Raw genomic sequence first — 19663 nt, 5'->3', positions numbered from 1 at the left:
TATGGTTTTTTGCAAGACATTTGTCAAGGTGCCACACAGGAGGATACTTCACAAGATAAAAGCCCATGATATGATCGACCAGGAAACATACTAGCATGGGTAGAGCATTGACAGACTGGCAGGAAGCAGAGTTTGAATACGGAGATCATATTCTGGTTGGCTGGCAGTTGCTCATGGTGTTCCACCGGGGTCAGTTATTTTTAGGTTGTGTATCAATGATTTAGATTTTAGATTATGGAATGAATGGCTTTGTGGCCAAGTTTGCCGATGATATAAAGGTAGGTGGAGAGGAGCAGGTGATGTTGAGGAAACCGGGATGCTGAAGAACAACTTAAGACAGATTAGGAGAATGCAGAGAGAAGTGGCAAATGAAATACAATGTTGGAAAGTGTACAGTTATGCACTTTGGAAGAGGAAATAAGCAGACTATTTACTAAATGAGGAAAAACAATGGAAAATTTCCAGACACAAAGGCACTTGGGAGTCCTCGCACAGGATAGCCTGAAGGTAAACTTGTAGGTTGAGTTGTTGGAAAAGAAGACAAATGCAATGCTGGCATTCATTTCAGAGCAAATCGTATACCAGAGCAAATCGTATACCAGAGCAAATCGTATACCAGAAAGGATGTGCTGACATCTTCCAGCTCAGTCTCCCTCTCTCTTTCCTTTTTCCTCTGTCTCTTTTCACAGAACCAAAGTTAATTCTCCCCTCTTATCATATCCAATTAAGAACTTTTATTGGTCTGGACTCCTCCCCTGGCCAGTCTTCAGTCTCTTTATTCTTAAGCCTCCCTGTTCTTTGCTTATTCCTTGAAGAAGGGCTCAGGCCCAAATCATCAGTAATATATCTTTACCTCCTATGGTCACTGTGAGACTGGCTCCACTCCACAGCATTTGTGTGTTTTTACTACAATCACAGGGTCTGCAGACTTCCATGTTTCATAACATTTGAGAGTGTTCAGTGGAGATTCACAAGTATGATTCCAGGAATGAAAGGGTTATCAAATGAGCAATGTTTGGCAGCTCTTGGCCTGTTCTTGTTGGAATTGAGAAGAATAAGGGGGTAATCTCATTGAAACATTTCAAATGCTGAAAGGCATGGACAGAGTACATTGAGAGGTCGTTTCGAATGGTGGGAGGGTTGAGGACGAGAAGGCACAACTTCAGGAAAAGTGTCCACTTAATCCATAGATGCAAAGGATTTTCTTTAGCCAGAGGTTGCTGAATCTGTGGAATTTTTTGCCACAGGTAGTTGTTGTTCCCAAGTTAATGGGTGTATTTAAGGAGAGATTGATAGGTTATTGATTAGCCAGGGCATCAGTGATTAGGGGGAGAAGGTCGGGCAGTGGGGCTGAGTGGGAAGATCAATCAGCTCATGATTAAATGGTGGGGTAGACTTGATGGGTTGAATAGCTTATTTCTGCTCCTATGTCTTTCTGGCTGAAGAAATTTCTCCTCATCTCTGTTCTAAAGGGACATTCTTTTAATCTGAAACTGTGACCTCTGGTCCTAGACTTTCCAACTGTTGGAAACACCTCCATGCCCACTCTATCTAGCCCTTTCAATATATGGCATATTTCAATGAGATCCCCTCCTTATCCTTCTAAAATCCAGCTAGTACAGGTCCGGAGTCATCCTCTCATCCCAGGGGTCATTTTGTAAACTTTTTCACCACCTTTTCCAATGCCAGCATGGTTCCTCAGAATTGGCTTGTGTGTAGAAAGCAGAGAGTGGACCAAAAGTGTTCTGCCTGGAGGTTAGTGACTAGTGGAGTTCTGTGATTTTTAAAAAAATTATCTGTGCAAAGAGGTAGAGGAATGGGTCAGTAAGTTTGTGGATGATACGAAGGTTGGAGATATTGATAGTGTTGAAGTTTGATGTAGGTTACAAAAGGATATAGACAGGATGTAAAGTTAAACAAAATATTGGCAGATGGAGTTCAATCGGGATAAGTGTGCGGTGATGCATTTTGGAAGGTCAAACTTGAAGGTGGAGTACATGGCTAATGGTAAGATACTTAACAATGTGGAAGAACAGAGGACCTTGGGGTCCAAATCCATAGATCTCTCAAGGTTGCCAACAGGTTGATAAGATAATTAAGTAGTTCTATGGTATGCTGGGCTTCATTAGTTGGGGGATTGAGTTCGGGAGTCATGAGGTAATGCTGCAGTTCTATGAATCTCTGATGAGACTACACTTAGAATATTCAATTCTGGTCACTTAATTGCAGGAAGGATGTGAAAACTTTAGAAAGGGTGCAAATAAGATTTATCATGATGTTGCTTGTATTAGAAAATATATGTCTTATGAGGCAAGGTTAGCTTTTTATCCTGACTGTGAAGAAGGAGAGAGGTGACTTAACAGAGGTCTACATGATTCTGAGAGTCACAGAAAAGGTAGGCAGCCAGTACCTTTTGTTAGGGTCAGAGGAGCAAACACCAGAGGAGAGTTGTACAAAATGAAGGGAGGAAAGTTTAGGGGAGACATCGGGGTAAAATGTTTTACACAGATAGTTGTGGGTGCCTGGAATGCATTGCCGGGGTGGTGGTGGAGGCTGGAACAATAGGGACATTTAAAAAACTCAGACAGGCACATGGATGAAATAAAATTAGAAGGTTGAGGTAGGAATGGTTTTGTTTTGTTTTGAATGGGTAGATATAGGCACAATGTCATTGACCGAAGGGTCTGTAAAGGTTGAAATCTTTTTATTTTGTGACTATCCCTTTAAGAATAAATTGTTTTTTCTAGTGTTACCATAGTTACTATGATCTTGAGGAACAACATGTTATTAAGATGGCCAGAGTAAAAACATTAGCTCAGGCTTCCGCGAGATCTATCACTCAAAGTGAAACCCCCAAGGAGCCACAGAAGGTCAATGGGTACCACAGCCACAAAAAATGAGTATACTCAAGCAACGAGTATACAGGTTACACTGCGAGTGCTCAGATGTCAATAACTAACCCTGTGGAAAGGGCTAGCGACATTCAATCTTTTCTGAGCATACAGGTTTTGACTTCTGTTGCCTTTTTATAAATAACAATCCATTATTGAAATCTCTTGGGCACTCTCCAAAGCTTCTGCAAAGGCTCTGAGGCTGACATGTCTAGCATGAGCAGAGCTTCAGAATTTTAAATAAAATCTCTTTTAAAGTATTTTTATGTGACCTAAACGAAAAACACCTGCCCGAATTTATCTCCCAAAAACATATCTATACACAATATAATCTGTCACACTGCATACTCAATGAAGTAAAGTTGAGAAGGATGTCAAACAATCTGAATCCAAGACTAAAGACAGTCAAAGAGAATGCCTCAGCTTCGGTTCAGACAAACAGTCTAACTGGAGCCAGTGACAAAGCTCTCTCAATATTCCTGTGCAGGTTAAATGTAAAAAAGGAAGCGTCATACTGAAGACCTACGCATTTCTTAATCCAGGAAGTACCACATCATTTTGTACTGTTGAATTAATGAATAAACTTAACCTTTATAGTAAAAGATCATAGATCTTATTGAAGACAATGAATGATGAAAGGAATATTGAAAGTAATACAGTTTCAGTTTTAAAGTTTGCTGAATTGAATAGCAATGAATTTTGTAATCTTCCAAGTTTATATACTCAGAAGACTATGCCTGTGAATAAAGAGAATATTCCTTATCAGGATGATATCAAACAGTGGGATCATCTAAAAGACGTTTGCTTACACAAGATTGATGCTAAAATCATGATGGTAATTGGATTAGATATACCAAAAGCTTTCGAACCTCTAGAAATATCAAGGAGTCAAATTGGCAGACCTTATACTGTGAGAATGTTGCTCAGATGGACATTTAATGGAACAGAATTTCAGTTGTCAAACTTAATGATCTGTGGGAACAACAGTTTAAAATTGATTTCCCTGAATGTCGCACAGATATACAAGAACCTTCGAAGGAGGATAAATCGTTTTTGGATTTCATTTCAAATTCTGATATTCATTAATGTATAGCATTATCTTTGAAGAGAAATCTGTATGCCAAATAATAAAATAATTGCAGAACAACATTTGCTGAATTTGAAAAGAAAATTCAAAAGAAATTCTTCATTTTAATAGACAATAGGTGCTGGACTAGGCCATTCAGCCCATCAAGCCAGCACCACCATTCATTTAGATCATGGCTGATCTTCCACTATCAGTAACCTATCCCTGCCTTCTCCCCATAACTTTTAATTCCCTTGTCCACAAGAACCTTATCTAACTCCCTCTTGAATTTATCCAGAGAACCTACCTCTACCACCATCTGCGGCAAAGCATTCCATAGACCAACAACTCTCTGGGTAAAAAATTTTACTCATCTCTGTCCTAAAGGGCCTTTACTGTATTTTTAAACTATGGCCTCTAGTCCTAGTTTCCCCCAACATCGGGAAGATGTAATCAGTTTCTATCATGTCCAATCCCTTAATAATCTTACATACCTCAATCATAGCTCACCTCATCCTTCTAAATTCCAACGTCTACAACCCCAGTTTATCTAACCTTTCAGCATACGACAACCCCACCATCCCAGGAACTAACCTTGTGAATCTACGCTGCCCTTCCTCAAATTAGGAGATCAGAACTGGGCACGATCCTCCAGGTGTGGTCGCACCAGGGCCCTTTTTTCCTACACTCTATTTCCCTTTTTATGAAGCCCAACACGCCATTTGCCTTTTTCCAGCTTGTTGAACCTGTATGCTAGCTTTTAGTGACTGAAGCACAAGTACATCTTGATCACGTTGCACTTCCCCATTCCCTAACTTGACTCCATTTAAATAATAATCTGCCTTCTTGTTCCTTCCACCAAAGTGGATAACCTCACATTTATCCACATGAAACTACATCTTCTTTGCATCCACCCACTCACCTAACCTGTACAAGTCCTCCTGCATTTTCCTAACATCCTCCCCACACTTCACACTGCCACCCAGTTTTGTCTCATCTGTAAATTTGCTCATATAATCCCCTTATCTAATCTAAATCCCCTAATCTAAATCATTAATATATATGATAAATCACCAAGGTCCCAGCACCAAGCCCTGCAGGATCCCACTTGTCACATCCTGTCATCCCAAAAGTGACCCATTAACTCAAACTCTTTATTTCCTGTTTGTCAACCAATTTTCTATCCATGTCAGCACCCTACCCCAATACCATGTTCTCTGACTTTGCCTACTAATCTCCTCTGCAAGACCTTATCAAAAGTTTTCTGAAAGTCTAAGTACACCACATCCACTGGCTCTCCCATGTTCACCCTCTTCATCAATCCTCGACAAATTTCAGAAGTTTAGTCAAGCCTGATTTTTCCTTCAGAAATCCTCGTTGACTCGTAATGATACTATTATTTCTGTCTAAGTGTTCTGTTGTTTCTTCTTTTATAATAGACTCTAATATCTTCCCCACCACTGACGTCAGGCTAACCAGTCTATAATTGCCTATTTTTTTTTCTCACTCCCTTCTTAAAAAGCGGCACAATATTAGCCACCCTCCAACCCACAGGCACCTCTCCTGAGTCCAAAGAACATTGGCATTGGAAAATGTCGACCAATGTGTCCACAATTTCAAGAGCAACTTCCCTAAGCCCCCTGGGATGGACTCCATCAGGCCCTGGGGACTTATCAGCCTTCAGTCCATTCAATTTACTCAGACATCATGATTTCCGAATCTAGATTTCCATCAATTCCTCCATTACCGTTGGAATTTCTATCAATTCCTTCGATACTGCAGGACCTCTACCCCCTATCTGACCTTTACCTGCATCTTCCCTGGTGAAGATATTCATTGTTTTGTGGCAGAATCACAATGCAAACATTTATATAAACAACCTTACAAACTAAATAAAAATAGTGCAAGTAGTCAAGGCAGTGTCTGTGATTCATTGTTCATTCCGGAATCTGATGACAAAGAAGAAGCTGTCCTTGTGCCACTGAGTGCTCATCATCAGGCTCCTGTACCTTTATCTCAATGGTAGCAGAGTGATACAACCGGCCAGAACGTTCTCCACGGCACACCTGTAGAAGTTTGAGGATTTCAATGACATACCAAATCTCCCCAAACTCCTCACAAAGTCTAGCCGCTGGCGGGCCTTCTTCATGATTTTATCATCATGGAGGCTCCTTGGAGATGATGACGCTCAGAAATTTGAAGACCCTGACCTTCTCCATTACTGACACCTCTATGAGAACTGGGGTTCATGTTCTCCTAATATCCACAATTATCTCTTTGGTTTTGTTAAAGTTGAGTGCAAAATTGTTGGTGTGATGCCGCTCAGCTAGCTGATCTATCTCCCTCCTGTACGCTTCCTAATCGCGGTCTGTGATTCTGCCGACAACTGTGGTGTCATCAGCAAATTTGTAGATTGTATTGGAATTGTGCCTGGCCACACAGTCATAAGTGTAGAGAGAGTAGAGCAGTGGGCTAAGCACCCATCCTCGAGGTGTGCCTGTGTTGATCCAGTGAGGAGATGTTGTTTCCAATTTGTACTGATGTGGTTTTCTGACCGCTTTAGTTGCCCATTCAGAGCCAGCTCTTCAGCGCTTGACGTCCTGCTTTGCGGAAACTGCCAAAATGTTTGGCCTGGAAGTCAGCCTGAAGAAAACTGAGGTCCTCCATCAGCCAGCTCCCCACCATGACTACCAGCCCCCCCACATCTCCATCGGGCACACAAAACTCAAAACGGTCAACCAGTTTACCTATCTCGGCTGCACCATTTCATCAGATGCAAGGATCGACAATGAGATAGACAACAGACTCGCCAAGGCAAATAGCGCCTTTGGAAGACTACACAAAAGAGTCTGGAAAAACAACCAACTGAAAAACCTCACAAAGATAAGCGTATACAGAGCCGTTGTCATACCCACACTCCTGTTCGGCTCCGAATCATGGGTCCTCTACCGGCACCACCTACGGCTCCTAGAACGCTTCCACCAGCGTTGTCTCCGCTCCATCCTCAACATCCATTGGAGCGCTCACACCCCTAACGTCGAGGTACTCGAGATGGCAGAGGTCGACAGCATCGAGTCCACGCTGCTGAAGATCCAGCTGCGCTGGATGGGTCACGTCTCCAGAATGGAGGACCATCGCCTTCCCAAGATCGTATTATATGGCGAGCTCTCCACTGGCCACCGTGACAGAGGTGCACCAAAGAAAAGGTACAAGGACTGCCTAAAGAAATCTCTTGGTGCCTGCCACATTGACCACCGCCAGTGGGCTGATAACGCCTCAAACCGTGCATCTTGGCGCCTCACAGTTTGGCGGGCAGCAGCCTCCTTTGAAGAAGACCGCAGAGCCCACCTCACTGACAAAAGGCAAAGGAGGAAAAACCCAACACCCAACCCCAACCAACCAATTTTCCCTTGCAACCGCTGCAATCGTGTCTGCCTGTCCCGCATCGGACTGGTCAGCCACAAACGAGCCTGCAGCTGACGTGGACTTTTTACCCCCTCCATAAATCTTCGTCCGCGAAGCCAAGCCAAAGAAAGAAGTCAAGGATCCAGTTGCAAAAGGAATGTGGAGTCTCAGGGTTTAGAGCTTGCACAAAAGGAATAATTGTGTTGAAGGCTGAGCTTTAGTTGATGAAGAGGAGCTGCTTTGCTCTTGGAAGTCTAAGACTGTTTGAATATCAACAATGTGCAACTATAACCATAACATTCAATGAGGTCCATTATCGTATTCCAGTATTACTGTATTTTCCTTCATCAATCACATGCCATTTGGAGAAATGGGTTTATTGATTTCATTGGGGTTCCAGACCTTGTTACCTCCAAGTGTTTTAAGTGTTTGTCTTTATTTGTAATTGGTTGTATTTATTTGCTTCAATTTTAATAGTTTATAAACTGTCTTCAAATGCTAGGGGCATTTAACTTCTGTTATGCCTCAACATTTTCCTGGCTTTCCCTTCTTGCAAAGTCTTTAAAAAGTATTCCAGGAGTGAAGTCTTAGCACCCGAGATCAAGATACCCAGTGGCTCAAGGCTGCAAAGGCCCAATGAGAACAGCCCTGTGCATCTGAACCAAATGAATGAAGAGGAGACAGATCTGCAAAAAGGTAGGAGAGTGGTGGAGACAGAAGGACGGCACCCAGGATGGGGAGCTGGCTGCAGCAACTATCTGCCCAAGTATGCTGTTATGTGTTCTATCTGTACGGTTTAGTAAGCATACTAATCTCATGTTGTGACATTATCTGTGACTTTCATCATTAACACAGAAAGACAAGACCGTAAGATATAGGAGGAGAAATAGGATACTGACCCCATCGAGTCTGCCCGCCATTTAATGATGACCTGATCCATTTTCTCCACAGCCTCACCACGTGGCTTCTACCCATCACCTTTGATGCCCTGGGTAATCAATCTCTGCTTTAAATACATCCAATTACCTGACCACCTCCACAATCACCTGTGGCAATAAATTCCATAGACTTACCACCATCCAGCTGAAGGAGTTCCTAAGCATTTGTGTTCTAAACAGACATCTTTGAATCCTGAGATCTATCACTTATTCTGCATTGGTTGGTGATTTTTTGAAAAATAATTGATCTCCCCATTACATTTTGGTAATTCATCTTTGCAATATAATGCATTCTGCTTCTTCATACACATTTCTGTCCATTAAAGCCAATTGTGGTACATAGATGAAATCTATAGCCAACCAAAGATGGAGGGGGCACATTTACAGGTGTATAGAATAGTGACAATACTGGTTATTATAGGGTAGGGCCAATATTAAGCTTGTGGATATTGGTGGATCAAAACCATTGAGGGAAATTGGAATCTTTATGCCCAAATCTTCTTACATTCCACTTCTTCATTTTTTTCACTTACAAGCATGGTGATGCACCTGTTACTTTATGACCTTGACTTGTTAGAATGTTAACCATGCACATTTTTCTTTGCAGATACCCAAAGCTCTGGGTGGGGGAAGTGAAAAAGTATTGAGGAGAGTGAGGATCTGGGCAGCACGGTTAACATAATGGTCTACGTGATGCTATTACAGTGGTAGCAACCCAGGTTCAAATCCTGTCCTGTCTATAGGAGCTTGTACATTTGTGTGTTTAAATGGCTGGAATCAACTTCCAGACGTGTTGTAAATAAAATTTAAAACATGGTATTATCTGAGATGAGGGTGGTATGGTTAGTAGAGTGGTTAGCTCAACACTATTACAGCGTCAGCGACCAGGATTTGAATCCAGCGCTGTCTGTAAGGAGTCTGTATGTTCTTCCTATGTATGCGTGGGTTTCCTCTGGGTGCCCCGGTTATCTCCCACCCTTCAAAATGTGCAGGTGTTGCAGGTTAATTGGTGTATTTGGGGGGCATGGGCTTGTGGGATGGAAGGGTCTGTTATGGTGATGCAAGCCTAAATTTAAAATAACCCTTAGTCCATAGCTTGGTATTGATACTATTAAAATCTTAAGGATAGATCCAAAATGGATGCTGAACTCAGTGAAACACTGAGCACGTCAGGATTATAGAATAAACATGATTCAAGAAATGCATGGGCTATTGGACACTAAAGGATAAGGATCACATGCAAATTCTACTATAAAATAGTTATACAATGATTTCAGTGAGGAAGACTGTAAAAAGAATGATAGATACACAAAACAAAATGGTGAATTGGTAAACTGGCCAGGAAATCGATGCTCCAAGTAGAAGGAATGTGGTAGAGTTTAGCATCAACTTGTAGAGCGAAACAGAAATACAACTGGGTATCGGGAACCAGGCAAGAAAGGGACCAGTAGATAGTGATTTTATGAAAATAGCATGGAAGTGAAAAGAGTTTTCTGAATGTGTGAGTGGTCAAGTAATCCAGTGGATTCCTAATTGTTGCTACTGATGTTCAAGAGATTAATGATGGATGAATAAAATCTTGAAGCTGGTGAAAGTCATGGGTAAGGGGTAGGCTCTTCACTGATCAGATTTTTATCTGAGGCATGGTGTCATGAATTAACAGATTACATTGTGTGGCATCCATTGTTTGGATGCTAAGCATATTAATTTGGTTTTCGAGGCACATGCATTCACGTGCAGGATGAATGCCCGCTATTTATTGAGAACATCACTAATATTTAAGTGCTAGATGGCTGTGAAAAATATGGACTGTGGACAATCATTATGCCAATGAGCCAAACTATGTTGACTTAACATAACACTGCCAAACTAGAGTACAATTCAGCTAATGTCATTTCAAGCACACATATAGGATTGAATGTTAACCTCCTCTGAGTTTTTAAAGAGATTAAACATTTGCAGTCTAGTTTCTAGTGGATTATACATTAAGTCAACTATTGCTTGTCAATTCTAGACTTTCCTAGAGGTTGTAAAGTATACAGGATCTGATGTACTAAACAGTAATGGAGTTTGTCTATTTTCAAGTATTCTGCATTACCAGTTACACCTTCATTTGAGTATATTGATGATCATTTTACTTGGAGTCCAAAGGCATTGGGAGAACGGCAAGAAATATGTAGAGCAACACAACCTGTTAGAAGTGAGGGCAGGGATAACTGATAGGTTCAATTTATTCTTGGAAATATTTATAAGCCTTATTCGGCAGCATCAAAATAAATCACAGAGAATAAACCGTTTACTTACAATCGTTTGAGCTTGTAAAGTCCACAAAATGCAGTTTTTGAGATAGATTTGATTTGATTATTCTGCAGGTATCTGTAAGTCAATGAAATAACAATATTGTAATTGTCTTCTTAGATTGTTTTAAATCTATATCAAACTGTCACGTATCATACGACCAGAAGAAATGATGTCTTATGCACCCTCATCAAAATCTCAAAAATCGAGGGTGGCAACATTTTATGGGTCTTGATTAGGGTATTTAAATGCACACAGCAAAGATATAAAATAGATGACCTTGTAATACAGCTACAGATAGGCAGGTATAAAGTTGTGGCCATCACAGAATCGTGGCTAAAGGATGGATGTCATTGGGAGCCCAAGAATACACCATGTATCGAAAGGACAGGCAGAGAAGTAGAGGGGGTGGTGTGGCTCTGTTGGAAATTATTAACATTAAATCATTAGAAAGAGGATCAGAAGATATAAAACCACTGTAAACCCAGTTAAGAAATAGCAAGGGGTGTAATGAACTAGAGTTGATAAGAAGGCAAGAGAACCCTTAGGAGGCATTGATCATAATATGGTAGAGTTTGCCCTGCAGTTAGAAAGGGAAAAGCTAAAATCAGAGATATCGGTATACCATTGCAACAAAAGGGACTACAGAGGCATGAAAGAGAAACAGGCAAATGTTAATGGGGATGGCACACTAGCAGGGAGGTTGGCAGAGCAGCAAAAGACAGGAGTTTCTGTGAGAAATAAGGTAAGTGGAGGAGAGGTATATTAAAAAAAAAAGAAGAAATACTTGAATGGAAAGATGACAAGTGTGACTGACAAGAAAAGTCAAAGCCAAATCAAAGGCAAAAGGGCACACAAGAAAGTAAAAATTAGTGGAAGATAGAGGACCGAGAAGCTTTTAAAAGCTTACAGAATTCAACAAAGAATAAATTAGGAAGGAAAAGATAAACTTTCAAAGGACGCTGCAAATAATATCAAAATGATTACTAAAAGTTTTTTTTTTATATAAGTATATTAAGAGCAAAAAAGAGGCAAAAGTAAATAGAGGACTGATAGAAAATGACACTGGAGAAATTTTAATAGGAGACAAGGAGATGGCAGAGGAACTGATTGTGTATTTTGCAGTATACTGGACTTCCAAGGGTGCCAAGGAGAGAAAAGTGTAGTCATGATAACCAGAAAGCAGGTACTTTGGAAGTTGAAAGATCTAATTGTAGATAAGTCTCCCAGAACAGATAGAATGCACCTTTGTGTTCTGAAAGAAGTAGCTGCAGAGATTGTGGAGGCATTAGTAATGATCTTCCAAGCATCAATAGATTCTAGCAAGGTTCCAGAGGACTGGAAAATTACAAAGGTCACTCTGGTACTTAAAAAGTGAGGGAGGCAGCAGAGAGAAAATTATAGTCCTGATAGCATTGGTGTTTGTGAGTTGATTATCAGAGATGAGGTTACAGCATAAATGGAAGTGCATGACAAGGTCAGCCAAAGTCAGCATCGTTTCATTGAGGGAAGACTCTTGTCTGAAAACCAACTGCAAGCTTTTGAGGAAACTACAAGCATGCTAGACAAAGGAGATGCAGTGGGTATTGTATACCTGGACTTTCAAAAGACCTTCAACAAGGTGCTACACGAGGCTGCTTCACAAAATGAGAGATTATGAAATTATAGGAAAAATACTAACATGGGTAGAGCATTGGCTGATCAACAGGAAATGGAGAGTGGGAATAAATGGATCCTATTCTGGTTGGCTATCAGTTGGGGCCACTTCTTTTTCCATTGTATGTTAATCATTTGAATTGTGGAATTAATGGCTTTGTGGCTAAGTTTACAGATGAGGGGGAGGTAGTGATGAGGCAACAGAGAAGTTGCAGAAAGACTTCAATGATTTGGAAAATGCATAGAAACTTAGCAAATGAAATACAATGTTGGAAAATATATAGTCATACACTTCGGTAGATGGAATAAAATAGCAAATAAAAGACTATTATTTGGCTGGGTAGAAAATTCAAAGATGCAAAGGGTCTTAGGAGTCCTTATGCAGGATATCCTCCAGGTTGAGTTGGTGGTGAAGGCAGCGAATGCAATATTGGCATTCATATCTTGAGGAATAGGATAGAAGGGCAGTGATGTGATGTTGAAGGTTTTAAAAGGCACTGTTGAGGCCTCAACTTGAGAATGGTGTACAGTTTTGGGCTCCTTATTTAAAAAAGGATGTGCTTGCTTTGGAGAGGGTTCAGAGAAGATGCACAAGAATGTTTCTTGGAATTATTAGCATATGAGGAATGTCTGATAACTCTAGGACTGTACTCAATGGAGTTCAGAAGAATGAGGGGGAACCTCAGAAGCATTTTGAATGTTGTAAGGCTTGGACTGAGTAGATGTATCAAAGTTATTTCCAAAGGTAGAGTAAAAAAGCACACACAATGCTGGAGAATCTCAGCAGGTCAAACAGTATCCTTTATGTAGCAAAGGTCAAGATAAATAACCAGTGTTTCAGAATTGAGCCCTTTATCAAAGTATGAGAAAATGCTGGCAAGTCTCCGAACATAAGTGTTGGGGGGGGGGGGGGTAGCAAAGGCAGCAGATGATAGGTAGAAAAAAGGAGGGGGGGTGGAAAACACCGGCAATGAGGGGGAGGAGGAAGGACTGGGTAGATGGAGGTACGGGAAAGACAGGAAAAGGGGAAGAGGCAAGCAGGTTTAGTAGAAGTAGTCAATGTTCATGCCATTTGGCTGGAGGGTGCCCAGATGGAAAATAAGGTGTTGTTCCTCCAATCTGCAGGTGATCTGGGTGGGAGAGTACACAAGGCCATGGACAGACATGTGAGTGCGGGATTGTGACCCAGAATTTAAATGGTTGACCAGTGGGAGGTCGCTGTGGTTGTGAATGGAACATTGGTGCTGAGCAAAGTGATCTCCCAGTCTGCGACCTGTCTCTCCAATGAAGAGAACGCCACAAAGGGTGCACTGGGTGCAGTAAATAAGTCCTCTAGACATACAGGTGAAGAGTTGCACCTCCTATTTGGGGTCCCAGACCATGTTGAGGGAGGAGGTGAGGGAGGAAGTGTTGCACCTCTTGCTAGTACGGGGGAAGGTTCCAGGGGTGCGATGGGTGGGGAGGGATGAGTGCCCAAGGGAATCGTAGAGAGAGCAGTTCCTGTGGATGGCTGAGAGAGGAAGAGGAAAAATGTGTCTGGTAGTGGGATCCTGCAGTAAGTGCCGTAAATTCCAGCAGATAATATGTTGGATGCGGAGGCTGGTGGGGTGGTAGGTGAGGATGAGGGGGATTCTATGTTTGTTGCATCTGGGGCCAGAGAGGACCAGGGCAGATGAACAGAAGATGGAGGAGATGCGGGTGAGGGCTGAGTTGATGGTGGTGGAGGGAAAGCCATGTTTGTGGAAGAAGGCAGACATTTCCAAAGAGCTGGAATGGAAGACCTCATCTTGGGAACAGATACGGAGAAATTGAGAGATGGGGATGGAATCTTTGAAGGGAACGGGGTGTGAGGAAGTGTCATCCAAGTAGTGTAGCCCAGGTAGTTGTAGGAGATGGAGGATTTGTAGTAATTGTGAGAGTTGGTAGAGTAGTCAAGGATAGAGGGCACAATTTCAGGATTGAAGAGCGTCTATTTAAATATGTAGGGGAATAGATGCAGAGGAATTTCTTTAGCCAGAGAGTGGTGAATTCCTGGAATTTGATGCCACATGCAGCTGAGGAGGCCAGATTGTTTCGACAGATTGATAGGTATCTGAATAGTTAGGGTATCAAAGGTTAGGGGGAGAAGGCAGGAGAGTGGGAGAATGCATCAGCTTTGATGGAATGGCAGAAGGACTCAATGGAATGAATGGCCTACTCCTCTATCTTGTCTCATGGTCATATACAGGAATCAAAAAGTCCATGGTGTTTATGTGAGCAATAAAATCTGGGTTAATTGTTGGGAGAATTAAATGGAATTTGTGCAAATGTGTGCATGATGGTTGGTGCAGATTCAGTGGGCCAAAGAGCCCATTTCCAAGCCCTGTAACTCTATGACTTGATAAAATCTTACTAAACAGAGCCTTTCACTACTGTAATGAGAACAATCCTATATTCTCTAAACACCTGAACAAATGAAGTTCCCCAAAGCTGAAACTATTGTAAAACCTTACTCTGCACTCCTTCCACAACTCTTGAACATCCAGAATCTGGTAGTATAATCCAGATATGTTGTAAAACTTCCTTGCTTATGAACTCCAAAGGAAAGAAATCCATGAGATTATAAAAAGCAGAAATATCAACTTTTGCTTTCAAAGATTTGTGAATCTGAAGCCTATGGTGTCTTAACTTGTGTATCTCTTTACAGTTGTTCCATTTAGTTAATACCGCTACTTCATTATTCATCAAAACAAATTTCACACCTCTCTCCATTAAATTCAATGTCTGTTTCTTTGGCTCTCATTCTGTCTACTACCAAATTTCTCATGTGTAATTACACTCTGAGCCTCATGTAAAAACATTGCAATAGTTTTGCATTGGCCCAGTCTATTGGCCTCCATATTCAAAGAATCATACTTCATTATTTGCACCAACGTCACACATATCTTTCCTTCCCACTCAGCTTTACAATAGTACCATTCTATCTCTAAGAATTCAGCACTGCCCAATAGCCCTTAACTTTCCCACAGCACTCTCTTAAAAGTGATATTTCCATTCTTTCTATCAGATTTGCACCTGTTCATGACAATATATTCTTATTCTGATTTTTTGAAAAATAATTGTAAAATTTATTGCTTTGCAGCAGCATTTCAGGTACAAATATTTAGAGAAATAGATAGATAGATTAGTGCAAAATAAGAGAAAAAGTGAGTTAGTGTCCATCGTTCACTGTCCATTCAGAAATCTGATGGCAAAGGGGAAGAAGCTGTTTTTGTACCATTGGGTGTTCATCCTCAAGCTCCTGTACCTCCTTCCTGATGGTAGCAGTGAGAAAAGGGCATGGCCTGGGTGGCGAGGCTTCTTGATGGTAGAGTTGCTTTTTTTGAGACATGGCCTCTTAAAGATGTGTTTAATTGCATGAAGACTCATGATGGTGCTGGCCAAGTTCACAACTCTCTGTAGCCTTTTCCTATTCTGAGCATTGGTACCTCCACATCAGACAGTGATGCAACCAGTCAGAATGGTACACCATTCTTCATCAATCTCCGTGGTACGCCTATAGAAATTTGCAAGAGTCTTTGGTAACATACCGAATCTCTTCAAACTCCTCATGAAGTTTAACCACTGAGGAACCTTCATGATTGCAATGACATGAAAGGTCCCAGGATAGATCTTCAGAGATGTCGACACCCAAGAATTTGAAGTTGTCTACCCTTTCCACTGTTGACCCCTCAATGAGGACTGGCTTGTGTTCTTCTGGGTTCCCCTTTATGAAATCCACAATCAGTTCCTTAGTTTTGCTAATGTTGAGTGCAAGTTTATTGTTGTGACAAGACTCAACCAGCTGATCCTATACTCTTCTTCATTGCCATCTGTGATTCTGCTGATGACCGGGGCCTGGGTTTTGAAGCTTGCTGACGAGTACTGTGGGCATGATGGTGTTGAAAGCTGAGCTGCAATCGATAAAAAGCAGCTTGTCTCAGATATCCAATAATTGGCCATTTTAATTATCCTTCCCATTCCTTAGCACTTAGTCTTCATGATTTTGGTTGAATCTTGCCAGATCCTGCTCACTCCTGGTGTTAGCAACTACAGTCCCATCTGCCTATGTACATATGGTCTGGATGCCAGGCACCCAATGTGTGGATCTGCACCCTCAGATTGGGTGACAATGCCACATTGTAATTCTGCAGCAGTTGGTGTCAGGCAACTCTGGGGAGATGATGGGAAGGCTAAGTTGAGGCTAAAGCTTTAACTACTGTCAAAGCTGTGAGGTGTTTTATTAGTTTTAAAATGTCTCTGACATTTAGAGCTATTTAAAAATGATTTAAAAATGAAGTATATAGTTACTAATTGTTTTAAATAAAATGTTAATTAGAAGCATTGGTCAACAGGGATATTGAGGCCCTGGTCAGGATAAAAGAGGAACATTTCAGCTTTAAGCAGTCTTACTCCCTTGTTAAGAACTGTTGGAATATGTTTAAGGAGGGGAATTGAAAAGAGGACTCGAGATGGATCTGGCCAAGCAGAGTAAAAATAAAGACCCAAGAGATACCACATTAAAAGGGTGGCTATGGAAAACATTGGACCCATTAAAGATCAGTATAGCTGTCTTTGCGTGGAGCTACAAGAGATGGGTGAAATTTTCAATTATTGCTCATCAGTCTTTAGTGTGGAGAAAACCATAGAAGACAAGGAATAAAAGGCAACTAGTGGCCATGACCTGGACCATATAAGAACTACCAAGAGGTCTTGGCAGCCTGGGAACATATTAAGGTGGACAAATCTCCAGGGCCCAATGAAATGTATGCTTGCACCCTGTGGGCATCTCAGGAAGTAACTGAAAAGAGACAGGATTAGAATTTTATATCATCTTTGGCCAAGAGTGAAGTATCAGAAGACTGGAGAGTGACTAAGGTTATGCTGTTATTTAAAAAGGGCAGCAAGGACAAGTCAGGGAAATATAGGCAAGTGAGCTTGATGTCAACAGTTGGAAAATTGCTGTAGAGGATTCTGAAGGATGGGATTGATTAACCTTTGGATAAGCAGGGATGGATTGAGGTAGTCAATATGACTTGATTCATTGCATCATATCTTATGAATCTGATAGGGCTTTTGTTTTGACGCGATGAAAAAGATTGAGGAAGGTAAGGCAGTGGACACTATACATGCTGTCTTTAGCAAATTTTTGATGAGGTCCCGCTTGAAAAATTTGTCTGGAATATTATAACCATTGGGATCCAAGGGCAACTGGCCTGTTGGATTCAAAATTGGCTTCCTGGAAGGAGTCAGAAGGTAATGCCAGAGGGATATTTTTTTGATTGAAGGACTATAAGCAGAGGTGTGCTGGGTCCACTATTGTTTACCTACGTTAACAATCAGATGGCAACATAGTTAACATGATTAGTAAATTTACAAATGACACCAAAATTTATCAGTGTTGTGGACAATGAGGAAGGATACCCAAGTTTGCCACAGGATCTCAATCAGTTGTATAAGTGGCCTAAGGACTGGCAAATGCAATTTAACTCAGTGGTGTTGCACTTCAGTAAGTTACATTAGGGCAGGTCTTGCATGATGAACGATAGGTACCTGGAGAGTGTTGTTAGTAAAGGTTCACAGTTGCCTAAAAGTCTCAACTCAGGTGCTGAAGGTGGCTTTGTACTCAATGAAGGCCAGGGTTGAGACTTCATAATTCAGCCAGACAAGATGCCAGTGAGACCACACTTAGAATACCGTGTGCAATCACTCACCTGTAGAAAGGGAATCAATACATTGGAAGGGGTGCAGAGGACATTCATCAAGATGTTTCCAGGACTAGAGGGTTTGAGTTATAGGGGAGTACAGATTGGCTCAGTCTTTAATCCTTAGAGTATAGGAAGCAGAGGGAAAAAGTTAAAGGTTTATAAAATCATGAGGGCATGAATAACGTGAATACTGTCTTTTTTCAAGGGGGAAAAAATTCTAAAACAAGAGGGCATAGGACTAAGGTGAGAGGGACAACTCAGAGGATGGTCTGCGTTGCCAAAGGAAATTGTAGAAGCAAGCACATATTTAATATTCAAAAGATATTTGACAGATATATCAATAGGAAGGGTTTGGAAGGATATGGACCAAATGCAAGCAAAGGGACTAGCCCAGAATACTAACTTGGTCTGCATGTATGAGTGGCTCAATGTGCTTTACGACACTTAGACACCATGCAAAGATCCTTTAAAAATATTAAAGTTAACTTTCCCTTCAAATCTACGACTTTGGAAGCCTAATTAAAGTCAATTTGGTCACCATTCTGACATCAAATTTGATGTGGGATTGAAGAAGCGATTTCCCTGTAAAAAGTTGAGGAATTTAGGGAACACTGAGCTCTGGAATCTATCATTCTGCAAGACTACCATTTCTGTGTTCAGCAGCACATATGAAAAAAAAAATCCCATGTGAAGTGAAATACCAGCATATGAAAGTCAGCAATAATAATCTGAACCACCAACTGCAGTCCAGTTGCATTTGCCCCATTGAAGTCCAATTTAAGGACATGCTTTCTCTCAAAATTTACTTTGTATCTCTATTGACTAAGGTTAAGCATTTTAATCACATCCCTAAATAGTTGAATATATTGAGTGACAACTCAATGAAGATGCTGTAAATCTGAAATGAAAATAAATTTTGAAAATGTTCAATATTTAACACAGCATCTGGAAGACAAGATCATTCTACTTGTTCCCAATAACTCTTTCAGTGGACTAACCTTTTATTTTCTGGTCTCCTTTCCTTGCACCTATTCCTTACACCATCATCCATTGGTCATTTACTATCTTCCATCTTATCACATGACATTCCCTTTTAAACTTGTCTACCTCTGCTTTTGTTGAATATCCACCATAGCTACTCCAACACTTTCTGATATTGATAAAAGATATCAACCAGAAATTTTTTTGTGCCACTCTTCATAATTCCTGCCTGATCTGTGGAGGGTTCTTCTGGTATCTTCTCATTCGATTGCAGAAGTACTTCTGAATATACACAAATACTTTGAATAAGGAAGAGTTCTGGCACCAGCCCAGAAAAGGGTTCTACAAAGAACTAATGTTTTCCAGAATGGAACAGGTGATGTCCTACATCAGTGCATCTGGTGGAATCAACCATTGTGGAGTGCCTGAGCTTGCTTCCACCATACCACAACATATATAGAGCATTACGGCACAGTATAGGTCTTTCAGCCAATGATGTTATACCGACCTATATAAACCTACTGAACAATCTAAATCTTCCCTATCTCATACCCATAATCCTATATTTTTCTTGCATATATCTGCCAAAGAGTATTTTAAATGTTCCTATTATACTAGTCGCCACCACCAATCCTGGAAATGCATTCCAGTCACCCACTATTCTGTGTAAAAAAAAAAAAACATACGCCTGACATCTCCCTT

At 41.0% G+C, this 19663-nt stretch overlaps 1 protein-coding gene across 1 annotated transcript in view; it reads right to left on the bottom strand.

Annotated features, from left to right (window-relative positions):
- LOC138740129 (relaxin receptor 2-like) overlaps positions 1 to 19663 on the bottom strand; it is a 117625-nt gene that overhangs the window by 50268 nt on the left and 47694 nt on the right. The window contains exon 6 of the mRNA XM_069892531.1: positions 10605 to 10676. Within this exon, the coding sequence (XP_069748632.1) occupies positions 10605 to 10676 (72 nt within the window). The remainder of the gene's footprint in view (positions 1 to 10604; positions 10677 to 19663) is intronic.

The sequence above is a fragment of the Narcine bancroftii genome, chromosome 7 (genome assembly GCF_036971445.1).
Source record: "Narcine bancroftii isolate sNarBan1 chromosome 7, sNarBan1.hap1, whole genome shotgun sequence".
Taxonomy (NCBI): domain Eukaryota; kingdom Metazoa; phylum Chordata; class Chondrichthyes; order Torpediniformes; family Narcinidae; genus Narcine; species Narcine bancroftii.
Note: the sequence above shows the minus strand (reverse complement) of the source record. Positions and strands in the feature narration are given on the sequence as shown.